Source organism: Sturnira hondurensis, unplaced genomic scaffold (assembly GCF_014824575.4).
Source record: "Sturnira hondurensis isolate 20B ecotype Veracruz unplaced genomic scaffold, ASM1482457v3 Scaffold0009719, whole genome shotgun sequence".
Classification (NCBI taxonomy): domain Eukaryota; kingdom Metazoa; phylum Chordata; class Mammalia; order Chiroptera; family Phyllostomidae; genus Sturnira; species Sturnira hondurensis.
Genome location: NW_028082350.1, coordinates 2,658,347 through 2,685,619, shown reverse-complemented (window position 1 = coordinate 2,685,619; position 27,273 = coordinate 2,658,347). Strand labels below are relative to the sequence as shown.

The following is a 27,273-nucleotide window of genomic DNA, read 5'->3' as shown; positions in this document are numbered from 1 at the left end:
AGAGGCTTAGGAACCTCCAGGACATCTTTAAACATTCCAACATCCGAATTATAGGGGTACCAGAAGGGGAAAAGAAACAGCCACAAGTGGAAATCATATTTGAACAAATGTTACAGGGGAACTTTCCCAGTCTGGCAAAGGAAATAGACTTCCAGGAAATCCAGGAAGCTCAGAGAGTCCCAAAGAAGTTGGACCCAAGGAGGTACAGACCAAGGCACATCATAATTACATTGCCCAAGATTAAAATGAAAGAGAGAATCCTAGAAGCAGCAAGAGATAAGGGAGTTCCCATCAGACTGTCAGTGGATTTCTCAAAAGAGACCTTACAGGCAAGAAGGGGCTGGAAAGAAGTATTCCAAGTCATGAAATCCAAAGACCTACATCCAAGATTGCTTTATCCAGCAAAGCTTTCATTTAGAATGCAAGGGCAGATAAAGTGCTTCTCAGATAAGGTCAAGTTCAAGGAGTTCATCATCACCAAGCCCTTAATATATGAAATGTTAAAGGGACTTATCTAAGAAAAAGAAGAAGATAAAAAATAGGAACAGTGAAAGGATAGCAAACTCTCAGTTATCAACAACCACACCTAAAACAAAAGCAAACCAAGAGGACAGATAGATCAGGAGCGGAACCATAGAAATGAAGAACACACGGAGGGTTAGCAACAGGGGAGTGGGAGGAGGAGAAGGGGGGAGAAGGTACAGAAAATAGCATAGACAGTAGGTTGAAAATAGATAGGGGGGAGGGCAAGAATAGTAGGGGAAATATAGACTCTAAAGAACTTGAAACACGTGGTCATAAACTAAAGGGGGGGAATGGTGGGGGAAGGGGTGTGCAGGGTGGAGGAGAATGAAGGGGGGGAATAGAACAACAACTGTAATGGTATAATCAATAAAATATATTACAAATTTAAAAAATTTTTAAAATGAGGAGAGGCTTAGGAACCTCAAGGACAACTTTAAACGTTCCAACACCTGAATTGTAGGCATACCAGAAGGAGAAGAGGTACAGCAACAAGTGGAAACCTTATTTGAACAAATAATAAAGGAGAACTTCCCCAATCTGACAAAGGAAATAAACTTCCAGGAAGTCGAGAACGCTCAGAGTCCCAAAGAAGCTGGACCCCAGGAAGCACACACCAAGGCACATCATAATTACATTACCCAAGATTAAAGATAAGGAGAGAATCCTAGAAGCAGCAAGAGAAGAGGAGACAGTTACCTGCAAAGGAGTTCCCAGAAGACTATCAGCTGACTTCTCGTAAGAAAACTTGCAGGCAAGAAGGGGCTGGAAATTCATATTCAGAGTCATGAAAAGCAAGAAATCCAAGATTACTCTATCCAGCAAAGTTTTCATTTAGAATGCAAGGGCAGATAAAGTGCTTCCCAGATAAGGGAATGTTAAAGGAGTTCAAATTATTCTGTGAAATGTTAAAGAGACTTATCTAACAAAAAGAAGATAAAAAATATGTACAGTAAAATGACAACAAACTCACAGCTATCAACAACTGAACCTAAAAAAACAAAAACAAACTAAGCAAACAACTAGAACACGAGAATATTCACAGAAATAGAGATCACATGGATGGGTATCAGTGGGGAGGGGGCAGGAGGAGAATGGAGGAAGACCCAAAGAAGACTTCCCCAAAGATACAGGGAATAACAAGCATAAATGATAGGTACAAAATAGACAAGGGTAGGTTAAGAATAGTATAAGAAATGGAGAAAACAGAGAACTTATATGTATGACCCATGGACATTAACTAAGTGGGGGGAGAATAGTAGTGGGTAGGGGGGTATAGGGCAGAGGGGAATAAAGGGGAGAAAAAAATGAGACAAGTGTAATATCATAATCAATAAAATATACTTGAGAAAGTTTATACTTAGTAATGTAATTATTAGATCTTACATTTTGTGGCACTGTTTTCACATGTTTTTTATGCACAGGAGAAGCCTAAGAGTTTAGTATTTATTATAACTGATTCATATGTAGTTTGAGCCACAGGAGTTAAAGGATTTTTCTCAGGGCTAAAAAACAAGTAGCCAAAGGGAATAACTACACATTGTTAAAGAGGAGAGAGGAGTCCCTGTTCAAAACAGTTCCTGAAGATGATCACTGTAGAGCTATGGTGAGTGTGCTGAAGCAAGGAGAAATCCAAAAGGCTCATGCATTAACCAGTAAATTAGGGAGGAAGTAAGGCTGATCCTCATTATTTGCAGATTTTGTATTTGTGAATTCACGTACTTGCTAAAATTTATTTGTAATCCCAAAATCAATGTTTGCAGTGTTTTCATGACCATTGAGAACATGCTCAAAGCAGTGAAAATTAAAGGCTGAATTAAGCAACATTGTGCCTTCGTTCTCAGCTGTCACACTGTATAAACAAGTGCCCTTTTTCAAGGTCTACTTAATGCCATACTTTTACTTATTGCTGGTGACTTTACTGTTTAAAAATGCCCCCAAACATAGTTCTGAGATGCCTTTTGGAAGAAGTGTTAGATAAGCTTCACTGTGGCATGATTCTAGTGCTGGTGACTGTGAATTCAATGAATCAGTAGTAGGTTGATGAAAATGTTACAACCATAGGTATATAGGAGCCTGACCTTGTATTTGCCCCAGGTACAATGATTCAGTGTTGGCTAATGCAGTGCTCATGGCGACTTTATAGAATATGACTACCATGAATAACAAGAATCAATTTACCAGTGCTAAGTCTCAGCTCTAGCCAAAGAAGTCAATCTGTTTCTTAAAAATCTAATGGAGTAGTGAGAACAAGAGCAAATATCCATGCACTTTTTAAAAATCTGTTATGACTCTCACATACATGCATAATGAATATGTGTCAGAGCGTTTACTCAACCAATTAGTGAGGAAACCAGTCAGATATTAAAAATTGGCTCAGAGAGCATTTAAATTGCTAAGCATTTATAAGCAATTAACAAAGAAATTTTAGTGTAAGATTGCTAGACTAGATACAAAACTGGTTAATGTTCTACAAAGTATTAAAATAAAATTACTGAAATTAAAAAAAATCTATAGGAGAATTTGAGTTCCTATCACATTTTCTTTCTCTTTTTTCCCTATGGGTTCAATGTGAACATTAATGAAATCTACTCGAGAAAGAACATAGCACCTGGTCCCAATACAGTGTTAAAGTAAGGCCTTAGGTCAAATGTTCCTGCTCCGCAAATTCAAGCATAATGTGAACATCATAGTTGGTTTAAGAGTCTAAGAAATGATTCCCCTATGCTGACAGTGTAGCATTTTAATGTAATTTTCCTCTCAAATCAATTCTTGCCCCACTTTCCCCTATATCAGTACTTGGTTCCATTATCTATTCAGTTCCTCAAGACCCAAGACCTGGGAGTCATCCTTGATTTCTTTCCTTCAACCCCCACATCCAATCTATCACCAAGTTTTGTTCTACCTCTACTGGTTATTAATTCGTTGTCTCTTAGCCCCACACTCTCCCTTCTATACTCTGCTTTACACTGCTGGATTTTCCAGACTTCTCCGCCAGCTGTTAATTTCTGCCAATGGGAGGAGGCACTGGCAAGAAATGAGAAGGCTGGGAGAGAGGAAACAGCAGCTATTGCTCTCAGTTGCTGTAGCAGTGGGGATGAGGTCCACACACCAGCTGTGCCTCTACGTGGCACCTCCTTGCCATTCAAGACCACTACGGCACCTCTTCCACTTCTAGCACCTGCAGTGCATTCCACCCCTTTAGCTTTTCATTCCTTCAGCAACCCTGCATTCTCCCTTTTGCTTCTTCAGCCCTTCCGATACCTTTGAAATCAATTTCCCATATTTAACACCCTTTGATAGAAGTTAACTAGCATGGTTTTTCACTTCTTGACTGGAGCACAGAGGATATAAACTCCAAAATATTTCCCAGATTTATCCATCTTTGCTACGACCACAATGCCCACTCTAATCCGAGGCACAGTGATCTCTCACCTGGATCACTGCAACAGCTAGGCTCCCTGAGACCACAACCACGCAGGTGCCTGTGAGGCAGGCAGCATTAACTAGTGAGACACGCTGAAAAAATAAGTTCTAGGAGAAAAGGATTCCCCTCTACTGCCAATCTTGGAGGCTGGTGTTTGATTTTATTTCACAAAGTTAATTTGCTTAAACTGTTATTCACTTAATGCTTATTACTAGGCCAAGTTCCTTATCTCTACCTTTTGCTCAGTCTGCCTTTTCTCTTTCATGTTATAGAACAGCAGGACAACCTGAAAGATAAGAGCATTTTATTTGTAAAATCTTTGCCAACTAACTCAAAAATGAAAGAAAATTAATTCCATTGCTATTTCAAAAAAAAAGTCTTTTCAACTTTCCTCCTAACTGAGCATCCTGAGATCCCAGAAATTCCAATTCATTTAACTCAAATTGCCATAGTGATAGAGATGCAACATTCCTATAGGAAGGAAATCTAGAGACAGGCAGAAGCCATTTAAGGAACATGCATAGTGCTTTCTGGAAGACAAGGCGGTAGGACAGACACTGTCCCTGAGTCAAACTGTGACACTGGCAGGATGCCAGGTGGCTGACGACAATCTCTCTCTTCAACTTGGGCAGAAGAGCCAGCTCAGCCTTGAAACAAAGTGACCGGGGAGGTGTCTCAGCCAAAGGTTAATGTCTCTGCATCTCCAGCTTGGGAGGTAGAGTTGGATGAGGGGGTGAATGCTTTCTTGCCTTCAGCTAGAGCTTTAAAATGCTGTGAGGAAAGAGAAGAAGGAACATGGAATATCTGGGTTATGCTAGTTGCTACATTTTAGCAAGAACTAACCTCTTTACAGCACTTAAGCTCCAATTTTCTCCCAATTCTACTTTCAAAACGATTCTTTGGTGTTATCTTTGAAAAACAGTTAGAAATCTGCTCTACCTCCTACAATAATAAACCCCTTCCCCCTTCCTTTCTGCTTCCATTCATTAGGCCACTTAGTTCTCCGGTAAGAACGAGTGTCTTCTATAGATCCTTACCTAAGCTCATCTAAGGCACTCATCTCCTCTAAAAGCCCAACCCCTGCCTGCTTTGCAGCTCTCTTAAGTATGGAGAAGGGTAATGGTAACTCTGGGCAGAAGCATTTTACATTGGCATAGGACACAATCACAGCCAACTCAGAATAGTGGAGCCTGCAGCAATCCTCACTATAATTTAAGTCAATCTCTAATGCTAGACTTACCTGTGAGTTCTTGAATTCCGAGTAAAGGGAAAAGAGCAGGTGGAGGGAGTGAATCCGACTCTTGTAGATAGGAATGTCTAGGATGGCTGAAATCAGGTACTCTCATGAGCAGAACCAAACAAAAATCTAGGATTTATGGGTCATTTCTGTTTAAGTTAGCCAATCCCCTCCCAGATGGGATGTGTTACCATGGATTTGGGAGTTCTATACCCAGCAGGTAGTTGCATAAGCCCAATACCACCCTTAAGGGCTGCCAATGGCACAAGTGGCTTAGAGTGAAGGCTGTAACTCAGGACACCATCTTCTTAGAGTAAACAATCCTTTTCAAAAGCCCACAGTGGGTTTATCCGGAGATGGGGACAAGGAAGGGATGGAAGAGCTTACCACAGATCATGTCAGTGTACTCTGCCAGGCTGCAATCAATCTCTGCTGTGGGCAGGCTCACCTAGGAAGCAGAAGGGATATACCAAGGTCTCTCTCTCTCTGAAGAAAAAAGAGCCCCTAGCTAAAGTCGTACATATTATGGGCTAAATGGTGTTCCCCCAAAATTTATATGTTGAAGTCCTAACCCTTAGCACTTCAGAACATGACTGTATTCAAAGTATACTTTTTTTAAAAGATTTTATTTATTTGTCTTTAGAGGGGAAGGGAAGGAGAGAGGGAGTGAAATATCAATGTATGGTTGCCTCTTGTGCGTCCCCTGCTGGGAACTGGCCTGCAACCCAGGCATGTGCCCTGACTGGGAATTGAACTGCGATCATCTGGTTTGTAGGCCCGTGCTCAATCCACTGAGCTATACCAGCCAGGGCCAAAGTATACTCTTAAAGGAGAGAATTAAATTAAAAACAGGTTACTAGAGTGGATCCAGTATGACTGGTATCCTTATAAGAAGAGGAAATTAAGACATGGATACAGACAGAGGGAAGACCATTGAGGACATAGGGAGACGATTGCCAATAAGAAAGTTTCTAGAAAAAAAATCAACTCTGCTGACAGCTTGGTCTCAGACTTCAAGCCTCCAGAAGTGTGAGAAAAATAAAATAAATTTCTGTTGTTTAAGCCACCCAATCTATACTACTTTGTTACGGCAGCGCTGGCAAATAATATAACATGCTTTTTTTTCTCTGATCAATAAAATGGAATTGGTCATATTCATTAACCACCAAAGTAGCAGATGATCTAACAGAACCAAAAAATTTTATAAGTAAAATATACTGCCATCCTATCTTCCTGTGTGTATTTGTGAAGAAGTTGATACTAGTTTATATCCAAATATTGATAACTACTTGGTGTTAAAAGGCTTAATGGTCCTGCCTTGATCAGTCAAGTAACACAAGACTGATTAGTGACTCAGCTGGTTGGACATTGTCCTGCAAAGTGAAAAGTTGCCAGTTTGATTCCAGACAACATGCCTGAGTTGCGGGTTCAGTACCCACTTGGGGAGCGTACAGGGGACAACCAATCAATGTCTCAATGTCTCTCTCCCTCTTTTTCCCTCCTTTCCCTTCTCTCTACAAAATAAATAAATAAATAAATATATTTTTTTGCAAAAGGCCTAATGGTCCTTGGACATCAAAGAACTGGACATGACATCTCAGGTAACAGGCTCTGGGTCTAAACAAGTTTAGCCTAAGTTTAAAAATCATTAGAGTTCCACCCAACATGGAGGCGTAGGTAGAAACCCTTCACTTACTCTCACAACCAAAAGGAGGATAACAACCAATATAAAATCCATAAACAACCAGAAGCACCAGAAAAATCAAACTGCATGGAACTCTGAAAAAATCAACCAGAAAAACCAGATTGGTAAGGTAGACCCTGCAGGGAGAGCGACTCAGAAAAACCAGGGCAATGTGGCTGAGGGGTGAAGGTGACTGAAGAGCTCAGCACAGCTACACTAGGAGGGACTGACTTAAGGGAGAAACTGAGATGCAGAGCTGACTGTGAGCTTCGGCAGGGATTGCCATGGTGGGAGACACTTCCAGTCTGACTCAAGAGTCTGTTGGAAAGTGTACTAGAGATGAGCAGGCAGGCGAGCTGCGCTGCTCCCTCTGTGGCCCCTCCCCCACAGGCAGCACAGTGAAGAGGGTTGCCCTGCCTGGGTGAATACCTAAGGCCCTGCCCCCTTACAACTTATCAGGTGCACCAAGACAAAGAAATAGGGCCCAAATGAAAGAACACAGCAAAACCTCAGAACTAAGTGATGAAAACATTGTCAACCTAACTGATGGAGAATTTAAAGCCCTGGTAATCAAAATGCTCACAGAACTGATTGAGCTTGGTGGAAAAATGAAAGAACGAATGAAAGATACCCCAAAATGAAATAAAGTGAAATACTGAGGGAACCAACAAGGACAAGAAGGAAATCAGGATTCTCAAAGCAACGATTTGAAACAAAAGGAAGAAATAAACATCCAACTGGATCAGAAAGAAGAAACAAGACTCCAAAAAATGAAGAGAGGCTGAGGACTCTCTGGGACAACCTGAAATGTTCCAATATCCAAATTATAGGGGTGCCAAAGGAGAAGAGCAACAGCCAGAAATGGAAAACTTACTTGAACAAATAATGAAGGAAAACTTCCCCAATTTGGCGAAGGAAATAGACTTCCAGGAAGTCCAGGAAGCTCAGAGAGTCCCAAAGAAGTTGGACCCAAAGACGAACATACCAATGCACATCATTAAGTTACCCAAGATTAATGGCAAAGAGAAAATCCCAAGAGCGGCAAGAGAAAAGGAGACAGTTACCTACAAAGGAGTTCCCATATGGCTATCAGCTGACTTCTTAAAAGGAACCTTGCAGGCAAGAAGGGGCTAGAAATCCGTATTCAAAGTCATGAAAAGCAAGGACCTACATCCAAGATTACTCTATCTGGCAAAGTTTTCATTTAGAATGGAAGGGCAGATAAAGTGCTTCCCAGATCAGGTCAAGTTAAAGGAGTTCATCATCATCAAGCCCTTATTCTGTGAAATGTTAAAGGGACTTAATCTAAGAAAAAAGAAGATAAAAAATATGAACAATAAAATGATGAAAAACTCCTAACTAACAACAAATGAACCTAAAAGAAAAGAAAAACAACAAAAACAAAAACTAAGCCAACAGCCAGAACAGGAACAGAATCAGAGAAATGGACATACACAGAGAGAGTTCAGTGGGGAGAGAGAAGGGAGGAAGAGGGCAGAAAAGGTACAGGGGAGAAGCATAATTAGTAAGCATTAAATAAACGGGAAAAGATAAAAAATGGTATAGGGAGGACTTCTGCCAAGATGGAGGTATAGGTGGAAACACTGTGCCTTCTCCCACAACCAAGTTTGAATACAACAAAGGTTTAGTAAACAAAGACGCAGCCAAAGAACAGAAAACTGAACTATACCTAAGTCCAACAACAATGAACCGTTCAACTGGGACTGGTAAGAGGGGCGGAGCCAGCAGCAGAGCAGGGTCAGGCAGGAAGGATCCCCTGACCCAGGTGACTCAGGTGTGCAGGCAGCCTGGGTAGCATCTCGGACCCAGTGAGGGTGCGGGGCAGGCTGAGCACGGTTCCTCATTCCCGTGCGCAGATAAACCCAGCAAAGGAGTGAGCAGTGAGACAGACCACATGGCCCAGCGGGAGGAGGCAGAGGGGACCACCATTGATATCCTTTGACCCCACCCCCACATACAGCATCACAACCCCCATGACTGAGTTGCCCTGCTCTGGTGAACACCTACGGCTCCGCTCCTCATATGTAACAGGCACAAACAGTCCAAAATATGGCTCAAGAAGAACTCAAAGCCCCAGAGCCGATAACTCTCAGCAACCAAGAAATAGCAAACCTCTCAGATGCACAGTTCAAAATACTGGTGAGCAGGATGCTCACAGAACTGGTTGATTATAGTCACAAATTAGAGGAACATATGAAGGCTAAACTGATTGAAATGAAGGGAAATGCACAGGAAACCAATAGTGATGGAAAGGAAACTGGGACTCAAATCAAGGGGGTGGACCAGAAGGAAGAACGAAACATCCAACCAGAAAAGAATGAAGAAACAAGAATTCAAAAAAATGAGGAGAGGCTTAGGAACCTCCAGGACATCTTTAAACATTCCAACATCCGAATTATAGGGGTACCAGAAGGGGAAAAGAAACAGCCACAAGTGGAAATCATATTTGAACAAATGTTACAGGGGAACTTTCCCAGTCTGGCAAAGGAAATAGACTTCCAGGAAATCCAGGAAGCTCAGAGAGTCCCAAAGAAGTTGGACCCAAGGAGGTACAGACCAAGGCACATCATAATTACATTGCCCAAGATTAAAATGAAAGAGAGAATCCTAGAAGCAGCAAGAGATAAGGGAGTTCCCATCAGACTGTCAGTGGATTTCTCAAAAGAGACCTTACAGGCAAGAAGGGGCTGGAAAGAAGTATTCCAAGTCATGAAATCCAAAGACCTACATCCAAGATTGCTTTATCCAGCAAAGCTTTCATTTAGAATGGAAGGGCAGATAAAGTGCTTCTCAGATAAGGTCAAGTTCAAGGAGTTCATCATCACCAAGCCCTTATTATATTAAATGTTAAAGGGACTTATCTAAGAAAAAGAAGAAGATAAAAAATATGAACAGTGAAAGGACAGCAAACTCTCAGTTATCAACAACCACACCTAAAACAAAAGCAAACCAAGAGGACAGATAGATCAGGAGTGGAACCATAGAAATGAAGAACACACGGAGGGTTAGCAACAGGGGAGTGGGAGGAGGAGAAGGGGGGAGAAGGCACAGAAAATAGCATAGACAGTAGGTAGAAAATAGATGGGGGGAGGGCGAGAATAGTGGGGGAAATATAGACTCTAAAGAACTTGAGACACATGGTTATAAACTAAGGGGGGAGATGGGACCGTAAAAGGTAGACAAATAAAAGGCAGGCTTGCAAGGCTAGAGAGACTGAGCCCATCCTCCAGCTTTGCAGAGGAGCCTGGAGAAGTGGCCTCTTGAAGATGTGAGAGGAGTGATGGGGACGGGGAAGGAGTGAGCTCTGGGTGATGGAGGAAGGGAGAATCAGGACGGAAATGGAGGCGTTAACCTTTGCCTGGCAGGGGCTCCCTCTTCCTCCTGGTAATGAAGGAAAGAGGGGGTGATGATAAAGATGTGAAGGTTTTCAAAGTAGGGAAGAGCAAGGGAGGCTTTTTATTTTTTATTTCCTTTTGCTATCTGACCATGATACTGAGATTGCATTTATAGGGGAGGGATTAGGGCAATGCAAGAAGACTCAGACTCAACACATTTTGCTTCTGCCTCTTCTGACTTCGCAGATCTGACAAGAACTCAAAAGGTCTGCGCAAGTCATCCAAGTGGGAACCATTTTGCTCCCTGGTGTTGTGTCTTCCCCCAGCTTTATTGAGCCGTATTGATTCATAACATCATTAANGATAAGGGGACAGTCACCTACAAAGGAGTACCCATCAGACTGTCAGCGGATTTCTCAAAAGAGACCTTCCAGGCAAGAAGGGGCTGGAAAGAAGTATTCCAAGTCATGAAATCCAAAGACCTACAGCCAAGATTGCTTTATCCAGCAAAACTTTCATTTAGAATGGAAGGACAGATAAAGTGCTTCTCAGATAAGGTCAAGTTCAAGGAGTTCATCATCACCAAGCCCTTATTATATGAAATGCTAAAGGGACTTATATAAGAAAGAGATGATGAAAAATATTAACAGTGAAAGGACAGCAAACACACAGTTATTAACAACCACACCTAAAACAAAAGCAAACCAAGAGGACAGCTAGATCAGGAGTGGAACCATAGAAATGAAGAACACATGGAGGTTAGAAATAGGGGGGTGGGAGGGGGAGAAGGGGGGAGAAGGCACAGAAAATAGCATAGATGGTAGGTAGAAAATAGATAGAGGGGAGGGCGAGAATAGTGGGGGAAATATAGAATCCAAAGAACTTGAGACACGTGGTTATAAACTAAGTGGGGGGAGAATGGTGGGGGAGGGAGGGTGCGGGTGGAGGGGAATGAAGGGGGGGAATAGAACAACTGTAATGGTATAATCAATAAAATATATTTTAAAAAATTAAAAAAAAACAACTGTAATGGTATAATCAATAAAATATGTTTAAAAATGGTATAGGAAACAGGGGACTCAAAGAACTTGCATGTACAACCTATGGTCATGAACTAAGAGAGTGGGGAAAACTGGAGGGTTGCGGGGCAGGGTGGAGGGGGGATAAAGGGGGAAAAGTCGTGAAAACTGTAATAACATAATCAATAAAAATACTTCTAAAAAAACTTTAGCTTCTTAAAATTTTTTGTTCTTTTTATAAAAATTAGAGTGTATATAATTCTGCAATTTCCTTTTTTCACTTAACAACATGTCATTAATATCTCTTCATATCAGAGCAAAATTGGGCCAAATAATGTTCCATTGTATTCCTATTCAATTCTCTGATTAGACATCTTTCCTCAGCTACAGCTTTAAAATGCTGTAAGGCCAAAAGAGATTGCTCTTAAATTCTTTGCTTTTACAACAATTCCACAATAAATACATACAAAAAGAGAAAACCTCCCTTTTCACAAAGTTTGTATTTCAGTTGGGAGAAACAAAAAACAAAATAAGTAAAATATATAGTATATTAGAAGGTATGTATTATAAGAGAAAAAGGAGGAAAAGAGGGTGGGGAACATGGGGGGAGTTGGTGTAACATTTTAAAAATGATGGCCAGGAAAGACTTATCAATCTTTATTCAGTTTCCTTTCTTTTTTAAGATTTTATTTATCTATTTTTAGACAGAGGGGAAAGGAAGAAGAGAGGCAGAGAAACATCAACATATGGTTGTATCTCTCACACTCCCTACTGGGGACCTGGCTCACAACCCAGGGGGGTTTGATTCCCGTGCCCTAGACCAGGAATCAAATGGGAGACTCCTTGGTTCATAGGCCTGCACCCAATTCACTGTGCTATACCACCCAGGGCCAGTTTTCCTTTTCTGACATGTATTAGTAATATTGTTACATATATATGTAGTTTTTCTTAGTCTGTTATTGTTTTAACTTTATGGTAACTATCACATTTCTCCCATTATAATTTTTAAGTTTCTTATTATGCTAAGAAACACTTACCTATCCTAACAGCATTAAATGTTTGTCCCACTTTTAAAAATATTACTAGTATGGCTTTTTTTTTATATTAATTGCTTAATTCATTTGGAATTCATGCATGCATATGGTTGGAGCATAAACCTAATTTTTTCAAATGGCTAGTCGGTTGTCTCATCACAACCCAGTATATGTCCATTGAAAATGCCCTGGTGTGGCTCAGTAGATTGAGTGCTTGCTTCTTGTGAAGCAAGAAGTTGCCGGTTCAATTCCCAGTCAGGGCACACGTCTGGGTTGTGGGCCAGGTTCCTGGTTGGGGGTGTTCAAGAGGCAACCTATTGATGTATCATTGTTTCTCTCCCTCTCTTTTTCTCTCACTCCCTCTCTCTGTCTAAAAATAAATAAATAACCTCTAAAAAAAGAATTTTCGAAAAAAGTAAAATAAAATACTACTTTTCTTACACACTGTGTGTTTGTTTTTGGATTCTTTTTCTTTTATAAGATTTTTATTTATTTTAGAGGCTTAGGAGAGAGGGAGAAAGAGAGAGAGAAACATTAATGTGTGGTTGCCCCTTTGCACACCCAACTCAAGGCCTGGCCCACAACCCAGGCATGTGCCCGGACTGGGAATCAAACCAGTGATCCTTTGGTTTGCAGACGAGAACTCAATCCACTGAGCCACACGAGCCAGGACTGTTTTGGGATTCTTATGTGCCACTCATCTATTTCTATTCCTATGCCAATGTTTTATTTACTATAGCTTTATAATGTGTTTCTTTTCTTCTTCTTTTTTTATTATTGATTTGAGAGAGAGCCAAAAAAACCACAATGATTTATTATTCTACCCATCTGTGAATTCACTGGTTGATTTTTGTATGTGTCCTAACCAGGGATGGAACTCAGAACCTTGGTATTTGGGGGCAAAGCTCCAACCAACTAAGCTACCTGGCCAGGGCTAAAATGTGTTTCTAATGTCTGATGGGATCCTCCATTATTTTTTCCTAAAGTGTCCATGATTAGTTTTAGTCTTAAAAATTGATTCTCTCAGATAAACTTTATTACCAATTTTAATTTTCTAAAAAATAAAAAGCAATTAAAATCCTAATTGAAAGGCAGTACACTTACAGAGTAAACTGACAGTGCTATGAGACTGAATCTTCCTGCTTAGGAACACGGCATGACCCCTCACTTATTTAAATCTGTGTCTGCCCTTCATTAAAATTTTGTAATTTGTTTTTTAAAAATATCTCACCAATTCTTATTAAACTGATTCTTGTATTTTTTAAATTTGGGGTAATTATGAACAGGAGATGAGCTTCTTAGAACAGCACAAATAACTCTGTGGAAAAAGGTAGAGTCTAAAGTAATAATGCAGGAAGCATATATATATCTTCACCAAAAGGTAAGTGTTACAATGTTCAGAGAAATATTATTATAATAGTGTAGTAATATTATACTTGTAATAACTCAAAACTGTAAACTACCCAAATGGCTACCATAGAATAGATAAATTGTCACACATTCAAACAAGACAGTATCGTACGGTATTGAGAAGAATGTACAATAACAATGTATGAAACAATATGGATGAATCTCCATATGAATGAATAATATAGATGAGCAAAACAAATATGACACAAAAGAGTTCAATTACATTTAGATAAAATGTAAAATGGTAAACCTAATCTACACTATTATAAATCAGGATAGTGGTTATTTTGGGTCATGGGAGTAATGTTTTGTTTTTTGATTTAACGTATTGATTTATACTGAGGTGTTCAGATGGTGAAAATTAATCAACATGTACATTTCTGATTGTGTATGACACATCAACTAATAAGTTAATAATGATAATACAGGAAGAGAGAAAACCCTGGGCCCTAGAGTGAATGCTATACTTTCTTAGATCCTGCTACATTTCACTCACCTTGCCCAAAAGCTCTTCAAACTCTGGGGACCATTCCTGCATCAGTGTGTCAATATCAGGCATTGGCCTAAAAGTACAAAGGTAAATATAAACAGGAAACATGGACAAGTGACATTAACAACCTTTGGTTTGGGATGAAGGGAGGTTCTGAATCTAGCACACTGGGATTTCAGGTGAACACAGAGGGCCAAACCAAACTTACCCAGGGCCTGGAGTTTGGAGGAGCTGGCTAAGTAATAATACCAGACAAATCACAACCTTTATGTCTGCAATCTCAGCCAGAAGCTGCCAGGATCCCTGTGACCTTAGGCTGATCAACAATGTCCTCAGGCTTTGGGCCCTCTTCTCAGAAGCAATGGGTTCACAGGTGGTGAAAGTTACTATGGGTACAGCGGTGAAGAATGTGGTATTTCTTACCTAGTATAATGGACAGTTGCAGGGGGTTTAGAACGATGTAACTCAGAGATGCTCTCAATCCATGTGTCAATGGCTTTGGGATTCTTTTCTGCATCTTCCAAGCTCTTTATTTTCATGTGTTGCTAGAAAAACAAGGGGAAGCCTAACTGATGGCACTGAAGTGGCATGTTTTTACAGCATGACTCATGAAGTGCTATTTCACACACAAAATAGCTGATGAAAAGGGGAGACTGACAGCAGCCACATAGAGATTATAGAAACCCCTGATAAAATTTTCTAGCACCATGGGAAAGGGGCAGATCAATAAGAAAGAACTAACTATAATAAGGTACCATTTCACACCTATCGGGATGGCTAAAATAAAAGAGAGTAAGAGAGTAAGAAGATGAAGATGTGGAGAAATTGAAACACTCATTCATTACTGGTGGGAATGTAAAATGGTTCAGTCACTTTGGAAAACACCTGACAGTTACTCAAAATGCTCAACAGTTACCATATGGCCCAGTAACCCCACTCCTACATATATGTCCGAAAGAATAACAATATATGTCCATGCAAAAATATGTACATATTCATGGCAGCACAATTAATAAAAGTGGAAACTGGTGAATGAATAAATAGAATGTGGTATGTCTATACAATGGAATATTATTCAACCATTAAAAACATGAAGTAGCTACCTGAGTCTAGGAGCAGGGGAGAATGAGAAGGGACTACTAATGGGTACAAGATTTCTTTTTGGAAAGATAAAAAAATATATTCTTAGATGAATGAATATTTTTAGTATATTGTGAATATACTAAAAATCATTGAATTTTATGATTTAAAAAGGTGAATTTTATGGTAGGTAAATTGTATCTCAGTAAAACTGTTATGTAAAAGATAGGGCTATCCTGAAGCCACAGCCATCCCTGTCAGCAGGAAGTCAGTCAACTAAACAAACACCAGCAAGGCCTGTGCTCCAGCCTCTCCAGTTGGGGCCTGCACTGGGCTAATGTCTTACAGTGATGTTGTGCTGCTTGGAGTTCTCTGTTAACCAGAGTGAGAGCACTGTAGGATCTGACTGCTTTGTAGAAGGCTCATCTAATACCAATAGGCCAAGGTTGTCAGGCTTTCCATCAGGACGTGGGACCTGGTCAGGAGAAAAGTGAGAAAACAGAGAAAAAACATGAGAGGGATATAAAAAGCTACACATTTTGATTCCAATAAGCTGAAGAGGAAGAACTCTTCTGGTTAATCACTATTATTAGCATTAAAGAGCATGCCTGGCCCTGGTCAGCTGGCTCAGTTGCTTGGAGCATCACCCCATACACCATAATGCTGTGAGTTCTACCACTGGTCAGGGCACATATCTAGGTTGTGAGTTTGATCCCTGGTTGGGGTGCGTACAGGAGGCAGCTGATCAATGTTTCTCTCTCACCCCCACTTCCTCTCTCTCTAAAATCAATAAATATGCCCTGTCTGGTGTGGCTCAGTGGATTAAATACCAACCTGTGAACCAAGGGTCGCTGCTCGATTCCCAGTGAGGGCACATGCCTGGGTTTCAGGCCAGGTCCCCAATGGGGGGCATGTGAGAGGCAACCACACACTGATGTTTCTTTCCCTCTCTTTCTCCCTCCCTTCCCTTCTCTAAAAATAAATAAATAAAAATATTTAAAAAGTAACATAAAATCAATAAATATATCCTTGGGTAAGGATTTTAAAAAAAGAAAAAAAGCATGCCTGTATAACATGCTATACTAAAATCCTATCTAGAAAAACATGCATGATCTTAAATATAAAGCTGAAGTCATGGATAATTAGGTGATAAATCTATGGCAAATTTTAACATATAATGAGATGATCAAGTATTACCTAATAGCAATGAATAAAATACAGAGTAGAGAGCAAGTTTAAGAACTCTAATGAGAAAATAAATACACTTTAAAATTAAATTGTATTTTAAAAAGAGAACCCTTAATGAAATGAAAAATATGTTTCAAGGTAGCCAATCCAAGAAAATTAGAAGAACTGGTAATCAGGTCAAAAGAAACATCTACCAACTCATTTTTAGGATATTATGACTGTACCTTTAAGAATGCATCAATATCCCCAACAGCTGGGATAAAATCAGGAATGAAAGGTTTCAGTTTGTGGTCCAGGTCAATCAACTGAGGTGTATACCTAGGAGATATTGCCAAGGGAAGATGGAAACAGAGAAACTTACTTTACTACTCAGGTTTAAAAATCTAAGGAGAACAGCCTTGTTTCAGACTAGAGGTAGAAAAGGGCAAGGTAGGGTCTACAGGGTTATGGTAAGAAGTCCTAATACTTACCTACTTATATATTGGAAGAGTTCCTTAACCTCAGCAGAAACCGGCAAATGCTCATAATCTGCAGGATCATAGGCTCTGGAAAAAGCAAAGTATGATTCAAAGTGGCCAGTGAAGAGCAGATGTTGCTGAGCCCTGGTTCGGTCCTATGTCACTACTACTGCAGGGCACATGACTCTGAATCTAGTTTCTGTTTCACATCTGCCTTTCTTGGGTGATCTGCAAGGCAACTTTATTATTTTTTAAATTTTTTAGATTATTTATTTATTTATCTTTAGAGGGGAAGGAGAGAGGGAGAGAAACATCAATGTGTGGTTGCCTTTCGTGCGTCCCCTGCTGGGAGTTGGCCTGCAGGGAACCAGCCTGCAACCCAGGCATGTGCCCTGACTGGGAATCAAACCGCGATCGTCTGGCTCACAGGCCCTCGCTCAATCCACTGAGCTATACCAGCCAGGGCGAAAAAGGAATTTTTAAAAAGATGTTTTTGTTTTTTACAGTGTTTTTTATAAAAGTAAAAAATTAGAAACAAATAAAATATCCAACATTTGAGTAATGGTTAAATATGTTCAAGGTGACTATTGCATAGTTACTAAAAAATACTTGTATCGACACATGAAGTGTGTAGAGTTAAAAAAAAAAATAGACAGATAGGTAGATAAATACAGCCCTGGCTGGACTGAGTTCAGTGGACTGAGAGTGGGCCTGTGACTGATTCCCAGTCAGGGCACATGCCTGGGGTGCAGACCACGTCCCTAGTAGCAGGTGTGAGAGAGGCAACTACACATTGTTTCTCTCCCTGTCTTTCTCCTTCCCTTCCCCTCTCTTTAAAAATAAATAAATAAAATCTTTAAAAAAATACAACACACTAATTATAATTAAGTAAAATGTAACAAACATTGATAAAATATGTAAGTGACTTTGGAAGTTATTAACAAGGCTGTTCTAGAGAGAGTTGCTTAATAAAAAATTAAGTAGATTAATGACTTAAGGTTTATATTTCCCTGATTATAATTTATGATCATAAAGTAAATTAGGAAGCATAAAAAAATCAGTCTGGTATTAACTTTCCTCATTTACTTAGTGTCTTCCTGCAAGTGGATAACCCAAAGGTAGCTATTTTTTTTCAACTAATTCAATAAATTATACATGCACAGCATGCAAAATAAAAGAAGCAAAATGTATGCAATGAAAAGTTATGTCTCCCTTGCCACCAAGTTCCCCTCCCAAAAGTAATCACTATTACCAGTTTCTTAGTGTATCCTACAGATAGTTTATGTAGTATTTGCTTTATACACATGGTAGCAAAACATAAACACTTCTATACATTTTAAAAATCTAACAGCATCTCTTGGACACTGTTCTCTACCAGTGCAAAGGGTGCTGCCACATTCTTTTCCATGGCTGGATAAAATTCTGATTGGTCACATCATCATTTATTTAACCAGTGATTATATTTTATTATTTTTAAAAATATTTTATTTATTTATTTTTAGAGAGACAGGAAGGGAGGGAGAAAGAGGGAAAGGTCAATGTACGGTTTCCTCTCACGCACCTCCTACTGGGGACCTTGGTCTGCAACCCAGGCATATGCCCTGACTGGGAATCAAACCGGTGACCCTTTGGTTCACAGAACGGCACTCCCAGGCCCAGTAATTATATTTTAAATGGGTGGGCCTTAGAATCCACTTTGATTAAAACCTACATGGGTAGATCGTAACTAATCTAACACCAGGATTTGGAACAGGGTAAGAGGTTTTTAACTTAAGCATCATTTAGGAACACTTTGCCTCAGTGTTGAACTACCTATTCTCTGCCTATCCAAAAAGAATTTGAACTTAAAGTTTTCTACTCCTATGCTTGTATGTTCTCCTTGCTAAATAGAAATGCTTTGGTATGTAAATAAATTTATTTTCTTTTCCCTGAAATATGAACTCCCTGAAGTCAGGGACCATCTTTTAGATTTATTCAACCCTCATGACCCCTGAGCCCACAAATGTTTCAAACAGTGCAAGTAACATCATGGGACCCGATGAGGCAGTGGAGCCAGAAAAGAATGAAAATACATTATGATGTGTTTTTGAGACATGAAAATCCTAAATAGAGATCAAAAGAGATACTGGAATTTCACTTTTAACTGATATCCTCCTAATCTGTGTTTTGAAAAGGGTCTTCCTCCTTGACAAGGGTGGTTTTCTCACCCTTCCAGAGGGGCTCCATGCTCTCCATCATCATCTTCTTCATCGGAATCAGTTTCGGATGAGTCATCATCATCATCATCATCATCATTTTCACTAAAGCCCTGTTGAGGTGTCAGCTGAGAGGTCTTCTTCTTGTCCTGAGATAGGGTAGGGTAGGCAAAGAAAGGCCCTATAATGAAAAATTTAGTGTAGCTATGCCCAGTTCCCTCCTAGGACTCCAATCAATACCTTGCCACCTGGCACCACATTACTAGAGAGAAGGGCACTCCCCAGAAGGGCCGGGAACCATCTCCTGCTCCTAGTCATTGCAAACTCAGTCCCCATTTCTATAACCATATTCTATTTCTCTGCTTGAGGTTTGAGTATAAATTTTATCTGAGATATATCTATTTTAACTATTACTAAGGAGACCCTAAAACCTCTGCATAAACTATAAAGTAGGTTCAACTATAAAATTTGGGCATTTTTGGAGAAAAGCAACTCTAAGTTATTATTTTGGAAGGAAACAGGGAATAAAATAAGATGAAGTAGGGAAGACAACTTGAAGGAATCTTAATATTCACAAAGATCACATGGAGCAAATTTAATAGTTAATTTGCAAGATTACCCAGAATAAGAGTAACCACCAAAAGAAGAAAGTCAAGGCTTCAGGTCAAGATGGCAGCATAGGCAAACATGGCTCACTTTCTTGCACAACCACATCCAAATTACAACTAAAATATAGAACAACCATCACTCAGAACCATCAGAAATAGAGCTGAATAGAAGTCTGACAACTATTGAATTAAAGAAACCACATCCATCCAGACTGGTAGGAGGGGCAGAGACATGGAAGGAAGGGTGGAAATGTGGGACTGCCTGATCCTACACCTATGTTGTGAATAAAAACTTGGGAAGGATATCTTGGGAGGAAAGAGTACCAGCCTCAGTCCAGGGTTCCAGTGCCAGGAAGATAAGTCCCCAAAACTCCTGGCTACAAAAGCTAGCAGGGATTGAGTCAGTGGAAGAAACTTCTGGAGCCTCAAAAAGTTCTTCTTCAAGAACCCACACACGGACTCACTTCAGACTCCCTACTTAATGAGCTCTGGCACCTGGGTAGAGACTCGAAAGGTACCAATGACAAATGGGGAGGAAGTAAAGTGTTGGGCATTAAGGTGAGAGCTGGGGGACAGCTTTCTCCCAGACAGAAAGGTAAGCAAAGGCCATTGACCATGTTTGGAAACCTCCCCCAACAGAGCCACAGAGCCACAGAGCCAGCAGTCTGGCACCATATTCAAGACTCCATCAATCTGGCTAACACTGTTTGCCCAGCCCTGGAGATCCCCAGATACTATGCCTCACCCAATTTATGTGCCCACCCAAGCTGATTTTCCATATGAATGGCTTGTCTTGGCTCATGCTTCACAACATCTTAAATCCTCTCAAACAAGCAACAGCCAGTGTCAGTGAGCCTCCAGCCCCTTAGCTCCTGCTAACTGTCTCCAGGTAGAAGCAGTCAGCCTAGGTTTATAGCATGGCTTTGCCTGGGAATCTCCAAGCCCACCACAAGTAGCAGCCATTTCAGATTGCATTATAGGTCATGCACAGTAGCTCTGGGCAAAACACAGGTGGGGCTGATCTTGGCCTGCACCACCTGGGAAATCTCAAGAGTCTGTGTACCAGTAGACAGCTTTAGACCACTTCAGAGCACCATCACCCTGCCCCTACACAGCTGATCCTCCACGGAGGGTGGAGGTTGGTGGTCAGTGGTCCCTGCTGGTACTTGCAGCTGACTGGCCTGGGTAAATCCTTCCCATTGACCTGCCAACAGTAATCAAGGCTCAACTATAAGAGGAAGGTACACCTCACACAGCCCACACAAAGGGTGCACCTCAAGTACCCAGCTTGGGTGATAGGGGAGGCTGTGCCACTGGACCCTACAGAACACCTACTACATTAGGCCACATTACCAGAGAGTCATAGCAGCTCTACCTAATACACACAAACAAACACAGGGAGGCTGCCCAAATGAGAAAAAGAAACATGGCACAAATGAAAGAACAGATCAAAACTCCAGAAAAAGAGCTAAATGAAATGGACATGAGCTATCTATCACATGCAGAGTTCAAAACACTGGTCATAAGGATGCTCAAGGAACTTAGCGAGGACCTCAACAGCATAAAAACTCCCCGTCAGAAACAAAGGATACACTAACTGAAATAAAGAACAAACAACAGTGAAACACCATGGACATGGTGAGCGTTTTGATGGTTGCCTGATGGGAGGGAGGTGTGGGGGAATGGGTGAAGATGTGAGGGGATTAAGAAGTAAAAATAAGGCCCTGGCTGGTGTAGCTTGGTGGGCTGAATGCTAGCTTGCAAACCAGAGGATTGCTGGTTCAGTTCCCGGTCAGGGCACATGCCTAGGTTGTAGGCCAATTGATGTATCTCTCATATACTGATGTTTCTCTCTCTCTCTCCCTCCTTTCCCCTCAAGAAAGAAAAGAGAGAGAGAGAGAGAGAGGAAGAAAGAAAGAAAGAAAGAAAGAAAGAAAGAAAGAAAGAAAGAAAGAAAGAAAGAGAAGTACAAATAGGTAGTTTACAGAATCGTCATGGGGATGTAAATTACAGTATAGGAAATGGAGTAGCCAAAGACCTTAATACCCGCCAGACCAATGGACATGAATGAAGGTGTGGGGATTACCTGAGGAAGTGGGGGTGCTGGGTGAGAGGGGCAAAGGGGGAAAAATTGGGACAACTGTAATAGCATAAGATAAAATATAATTTTAAAAAACAGTTCATAATCAAACCCCTGTCTGAATTTTTAAAAATCTTTTTCTTAAATTGTTTTTTATAGAGGAAGAAGGAGAGTGTGGGTGTGGGGGAGGGAGAGGGGAGTGGAGGCAGGGGAGAGAGAGAGAATTTGCTGTTCCATTTATTTATGTAGTCATTGGTTGATTCTTGTATGTGCCCCGCCCTGACTAGGGACCAAACCCAAAACCTTGGAGTATCACGTTAACACTATAATGGAGCCCACCCAGTCAGGGCTCCCTGCCTGAATTCTGACCAGCAGTTCCAGGAACTAAGGGTTTTCTATTTTCATTTTCTTCAGTGGGTATCTAACCAATCCCTATTTCCCTTTCCTTCCCCCATAAGTAAAACACAATGCCTATACATTGTTTCTCAAGATAAGAGGCTCTTCTATTATTGGCATCACAACCTACCTTTCTGAGCTTCTGGTTCTCTATGCACCATCCCGCCCTCTCAAGTGCACGAGCAGGGGTCTGATGGTACTTGGGGCTTGCAGGGGCAGTTGGGATGGGGTCCGTGCCTTTGCCTCTGTAGCCTGGAACCTGTGGAATGCCCTCACTTAGGACCTGAAGGATGACCAATTGGCCCCCTTTAAAAGAAAGTTTAGAAGCTTGGAAGCTTGGTTTCCATATGTTATATGGCTTATACTGAGGTTAGTATACATTCTTGTATGGTAAAACAGCTATTGGAACATAAAATTGTGACACATTATAAGACATCAAAACAGCTTTGGTCACAGATTTATTATACATAGATAACAATGTATTTTTAAAAGATTTTATTTATTTATTTTTAGGGAGAGGGGAAGGGAAAAAGAGAGGGAAAGAAACACTGATGTGTGAAAGAAACATAGATCAGTTGCCTCTTGCATGCCCCTACCTGGGGACCAGGCCTGCAACCTAGGCACATGCCTTGACTGGGAACTGAACTGGAGTCCTTTTGGTTTGCAGGCCAGTGCTCAATCCACTGAGCCACACTAGCCAAGGCTATAAAACTATATTTTAACTAATCTATAGTATGTGTGACAGATGACACACAGTTGCAGAATTTATTCAGTGACTAAGCCTTATTGGTATACAATTAATAAAAATCTCCCATTGTGTTCTTTCTTAATATAAAATCTGCCAAAATTATACTTGGTTACATGGGAAGCAACCTGGCAAAGGGAGTTTAAGAATATTGTCAGTTTAAAGATTATCCAGCCCTGGCTGGTGTGGCTCAGTGGACTCAGCACCAGACTGCAAACCAAAGGGTGGTGGGTTCTATTTCCAATCTAGGGCACATGCCTAGGTTGCAGGCCAGGTCTCCAGTAGGGGGTGCATGAGAGGCAACCACACATTGATGTTTCGCTCCCTCTGTCCCTTCCCTTCTCTAAGAATAAAAATAAAATCTTATCCCTGATCTAAAGGCAGAGGATTTTAAAACATTTTTTTAAATTTACTGATTTGGGAGAGAGAAATACTGATTTGTTGTTCCACTTTTCCATGATTCATTGGTTGATTCTTAGGTGTGCCCTAGCTGGGATAGGATCCGCAACCTTGGTGTGTCAGAACAACACTCTAGCTGAGCTACCTGGCTAGGGCTAAAGGGGGCTTTATACACCACAAATTCTTTAAAAAATTACATTGTTGGTTAGATGTTAAAACAGCATACTAGTCACCAAGTGGTGCCACCTTAAAATGTTAGCTCCTAGGCTTTTTATGAAATCAGCCTATAACACTACAGCTTTCTGCATTGCTTCAAATATTCTTCTTCACTAGTTTTAAAAGTTCCTGTTCTTAAAGGACAACTAAAGTGTAACCATTGGATCATGTAATAAGGCTGAACACAATGGTTGTTAAACAGAGCAGCTGCAATTTTTAGAGCTGTAGGCATCTTTCTGCCTTTGTCTCAGAAACAGGATGATTCTCTAGGTTCATAGAATAACAATAAAGTGACACTTGGGTCATAAGACTTCAAAATTAAAGTCTCTTTCACAAAATATTGGCAGTATCACAAATTGTTGGCAATAAACAAATGCCTAAAACCATAATTCCAAACTTGCTTTATTAAGAGAATTACTTGGAATGTTTGCTAAAAATATAAATTACCTTCAAGCCTCTGATTCCATAGTTCTGGATGGGAACTGGGAATCTGCATTTCAAAAAATGATGTGCCCCCAACTGATTCTTATGATCAGTAAAATTTGTAAAACACTGGCCTACATTACATGAAATTCCTCACCAAAAAGTCAGTTGTAATAGTAATATTTATTCCCGAAGAAGAATACAAATTTTAAGGCTCGTTCTTCCTGATTGTCCTCCAAAAGCTCAGAGGTACTCAACCACTGGAGGTGAATATTCAAGAAATATTTACTACTGAACTGGTGTCAGTAGTAAATATTTAGTAACTACTAAATTATTTAGTAACTACTAAAAAAATGAAAGTCGAAGTTCCACAAGAAGCCATGGGTTATACCACACCTTGTTATCTTCCTCTTCATACTCATCACTGCTGTTATCAGCCATAGTCTTGTTAGGAGGATGGGCAGAATGAGGAAGTCCTTAGGAGAAAAGTTTTCCCTTCAGGTTATTGTTAAAATAATTTTAAAGACAAATATTTTTAGCTTATAATATATTATAATCTAACCACTTTATGGAACACAGTTTATATGAACATCTATCTAAAGGATAGGAGTCTAAACTAGTCATGACTCTGTCAATTCAACATATATTTACTAAGCATTACTGTGCTTAAGTCATAGGGTTGGACATTACACTAACTGATTATTTGCTGTTACATAAATAGTATAAAATCTGCCCTTAGTTTGCACATTGGTAAAATGAGGTTAGTAATTAGTAAAGTGAAAAGAGTGCTGGGTTTAGAGTCAGAATACTGAGTTTGAAGAACAACTCTATCACTTGGACAAAATGACTTCTCTGAGTCTCAGTATTCTCATCTCTAAATGAGGTCAATAATACTTTTCACTCAAAACTGCTGTAAGGATCAAGTGAAAAAACTTACAAGAAAGAAACTTACCTAACTCCTGTCAAATTATAGTTATAAATATAAACCTAATCAGTGCCCATAGAGCAATAAAAATATTCTGAACAATTAATCCAAAAAATTAACAACTAGATGTAAAATGTTAATTGGCATGATTTCTAAATCAAATAAATTTTCCAGCCTACTAAATTGACCAAAATAAAAATAAACTATAGTGTCCACAGCTGGCAAGATTAAAAATATGGTCAAAACCTGGGTGTCTAGATATACATATACTCACAAGATTAAAAGCACTAATTCAAACACAAACTTGTATACCAATATTCATAGCAGCATATTCATAATAGCCAAAAGATGTAAATAACCCAAGTGTCTAACCTCAATTAAGGTTGAGAGAGAGGCAACCAATGGATCATTTCTCTCCCTCTTTCTCCCTCCCTTCCCCTCTCTCTAGAAAATAAATAAAATTGGGGGGAAAAACAGTAGATCCCACTGGTCACCATCATTCTCCATAACATCAAAATCTTTGCCTCTGTCAGTGCATTTACCACATTTGTAATTGCTTTTGTTTATCCATTTGTCATTTGTCTCCCATGATTACAAGTATCAGGAGGGCAGGGTCAATGTGCACTGACAAGCATAAGGCTGACACACAGTATGCATTAAAAAAATGCACTGTTGAATAAATGATGATGTCAAATCCTCTTAAAATATTCCACTGAGATTTTTATTGGGCTTGTAGGTTAAGGACAGGTTATTGAAGCATCTTCAAAAGTGAGAAAAAATGTTTTAACACATTTTTAAAAAATGACACTCCCCCTCCCCAGCAGATTGTGGACAGAACAGTATCATGAAGTAAATGGTGATTGGGAACACTGATCAGGTTGGAAGAACTATAAAATCTGGGTGGCTGTCTTTTATTCCCCTTAACTAAGTAGAAAACAGAAACAATGGAAAGTGAGGTAAGGGCTCTGAAAGCAAACACTTGTTACAAAATAGGAATTTCATGGAAACAATCATGAGTCCCTCCTGCTTTGTTCCAAGGACCATTTTTCTTCTTTCCTCTTAATCCCTCTTTTACCTCTGTATCTTGGGGTTGGAGTAAAAATACTTGCAACCTCTTCAGAGTCGTTAATTTCTAGACGCTCATCATATGTCTGGTTCTCAACAATCTTGGTCTAAGCAAAAGGAGACATGATTACACAGCTCATGTTATGAGATATTAAGCACTCCGTGGAGAGGTGCGATTACAAACCAGCACGGGTCCTCCTCCTTACCGAATGCATCATTTTTACATGAAACTTTCACCCCCATTCAAACTTTCCTTACAGCGTCTTGGTCCTAGGTCAAGCAGTTAAATCAATCTGCTGCAGCCCTTATATAGAAACTGCTGACAGGCTGGCTGAGGAAGGAGGGAATCGTGGAGGGAAACAGCTAATTTCTGCACCAGCTCCCCAAAACTGTTAAAATACACCCACAGCGGGTGGCATAACGGTGTTCATCTGCAGACGGCGACTCTCTCCTCAGGTTATGCCAGTTTTCCGAAGGCTGTAGAGGTTTCTCCGGGAAGTCTGTAGAGGCTCTAGAAAGAGTTCTGTCTCTGGAGTCACCTCGTTTGCCGGAAAACAGGGGAAACTCCAGTCTCTCGGTCCCACCCAATAATCTGAAAGCATCACTCTCATGCACCGCCCCCGCCCCCCGCCCATCCCGCACCCTTGTCTTGCAGGTCGGATCCCAAAGAAAAAGAAGCGGGTGGTGGCGTGAAGAAAGGAAAGAAGGAAAAGTTGTCATGGAGATAAGAAAAGATTGGGGGGCGATTGGAAGAAGGGAAGGGGAGTCATCTTAATTTCCTCTCGGGAAGGAAAAAGGCAGTTCTCTTTCTGCTAGTATGAGTACACATTACCTGTAGCCCCTCTGACTCCGTCTCCTCTATAATGCAAGAACCCCGGCCTACGGCTGGGGTCTCACTCGGATCTCCGGCGCGGCCACTTCAGGGATTGGAGCAACCCACCCGTTGTTAGTCGCTAGGTATAAATAAATAAATAAATTGTAAAATCGCGGGACTTACTTTCACTCTCGCGAGAACTTCTCTACTCTCGTGTCACAGGTCTTCCAGCAAGGGATCCAAGGTTCTAGAGCGTGTCGGGAAAAGCTTTTCTGGGCAATCAAATCGCTTGTTTGTCTGCGGTTTTAGTAGTTGCATTTAATGTGTTTGTGGCGGCATCCTGCGGCCACGGGTAGCAAAGCTGGGTGATGAATTTAGGTTCATGTAGCTAGTTAGCTCTTCAATCTGGAAATACTTTGTGCATGTTCCTCCCTAGGAGAAGTACCATTGGTCATGCAGTACTTCTAAATCAGTCTAATCAGAATTTAAGCAAAATCTCTAA

The 27,273-nt window shown here is 40.5% G+C and overlaps 1 protein-coding gene across 3 annotated transcripts; it reads right to left on the bottom strand.

Annotated features, from left to right (window-relative positions):
* Positions 1–1,848: 1,848 nt before the first annotated feature.
* IFT46 (intraflagellar transport 46) lies at positions 1,849–26,919 on the bottom strand. 3 transcript variants are annotated; one of them, XM_037057452.1, is made up of 13 exons: positions 26,790–26,919; positions 25,968–26,064; positions 24,364–24,443; positions 22,315–22,443; positions 19,113–19,249; positions 16,918–16,992; positions 16,672–16,765; positions 15,606–15,734; positions 14,603–14,724; positions 14,186–14,252; positions 5,574–5,634; positions 5,190–5,315; positions 1,849–4,720 (listed from the first exon to the last, which is right to left on the bottom strand). In XM_037057452.1, the coding sequence occupies exons 3-13, from the start codon at positions 24,406–24,408 to the stop codon at positions 4,713–4,715; spliced, it is 993 nt and encodes a 330-aa protein (XP_036913347.1). In that variant the 5' UTR covers positions 24,409–24,443; positions 25,968–26,064; positions 26,790–26,919; the 3' UTR covers positions 1,849–4,712. The 3 variants fall into 3 exon arrangements, with proteins under 3 accessions (XP_036913347.1, XP_036913346.1, XP_036913348.1); XM_037057451.1 differs by having other exon boundaries at positions 5,190–5,275; XM_037057453.1 differs by lacking the exon at positions 22,315–22,443 and having other exon boundaries at positions 3,088–4,720; positions 5,190–5,275.
* Positions 26,920–27,273: the final 354 nt, after the last annotated feature.

Excerpts from the sequence above, each read along its gene's own strand:
- IFT46 (XM_037057451.1), bottom strand. The coding sequence starts at position 24,408 with ATGGCTGATAACAGCAGTGATGAGTATGAAGAGGAAGATAACAAG. Across the intron at positions 15,735-16,671 it reads ATATTGATGCATTCTTAAAG|GTCCCACGTCCTGATGGAAA; the intron begins GTACAGTCATAA and ends TCTCCTGACCAG. Across the intron at positions 4,721-5,189 it reads CGGAATTCAAGAACTCACAG|CATTTTAAAGCTCTAGCTGA; the intron begins GTAAGTCTAGCA and ends CTTTCCTCACAG.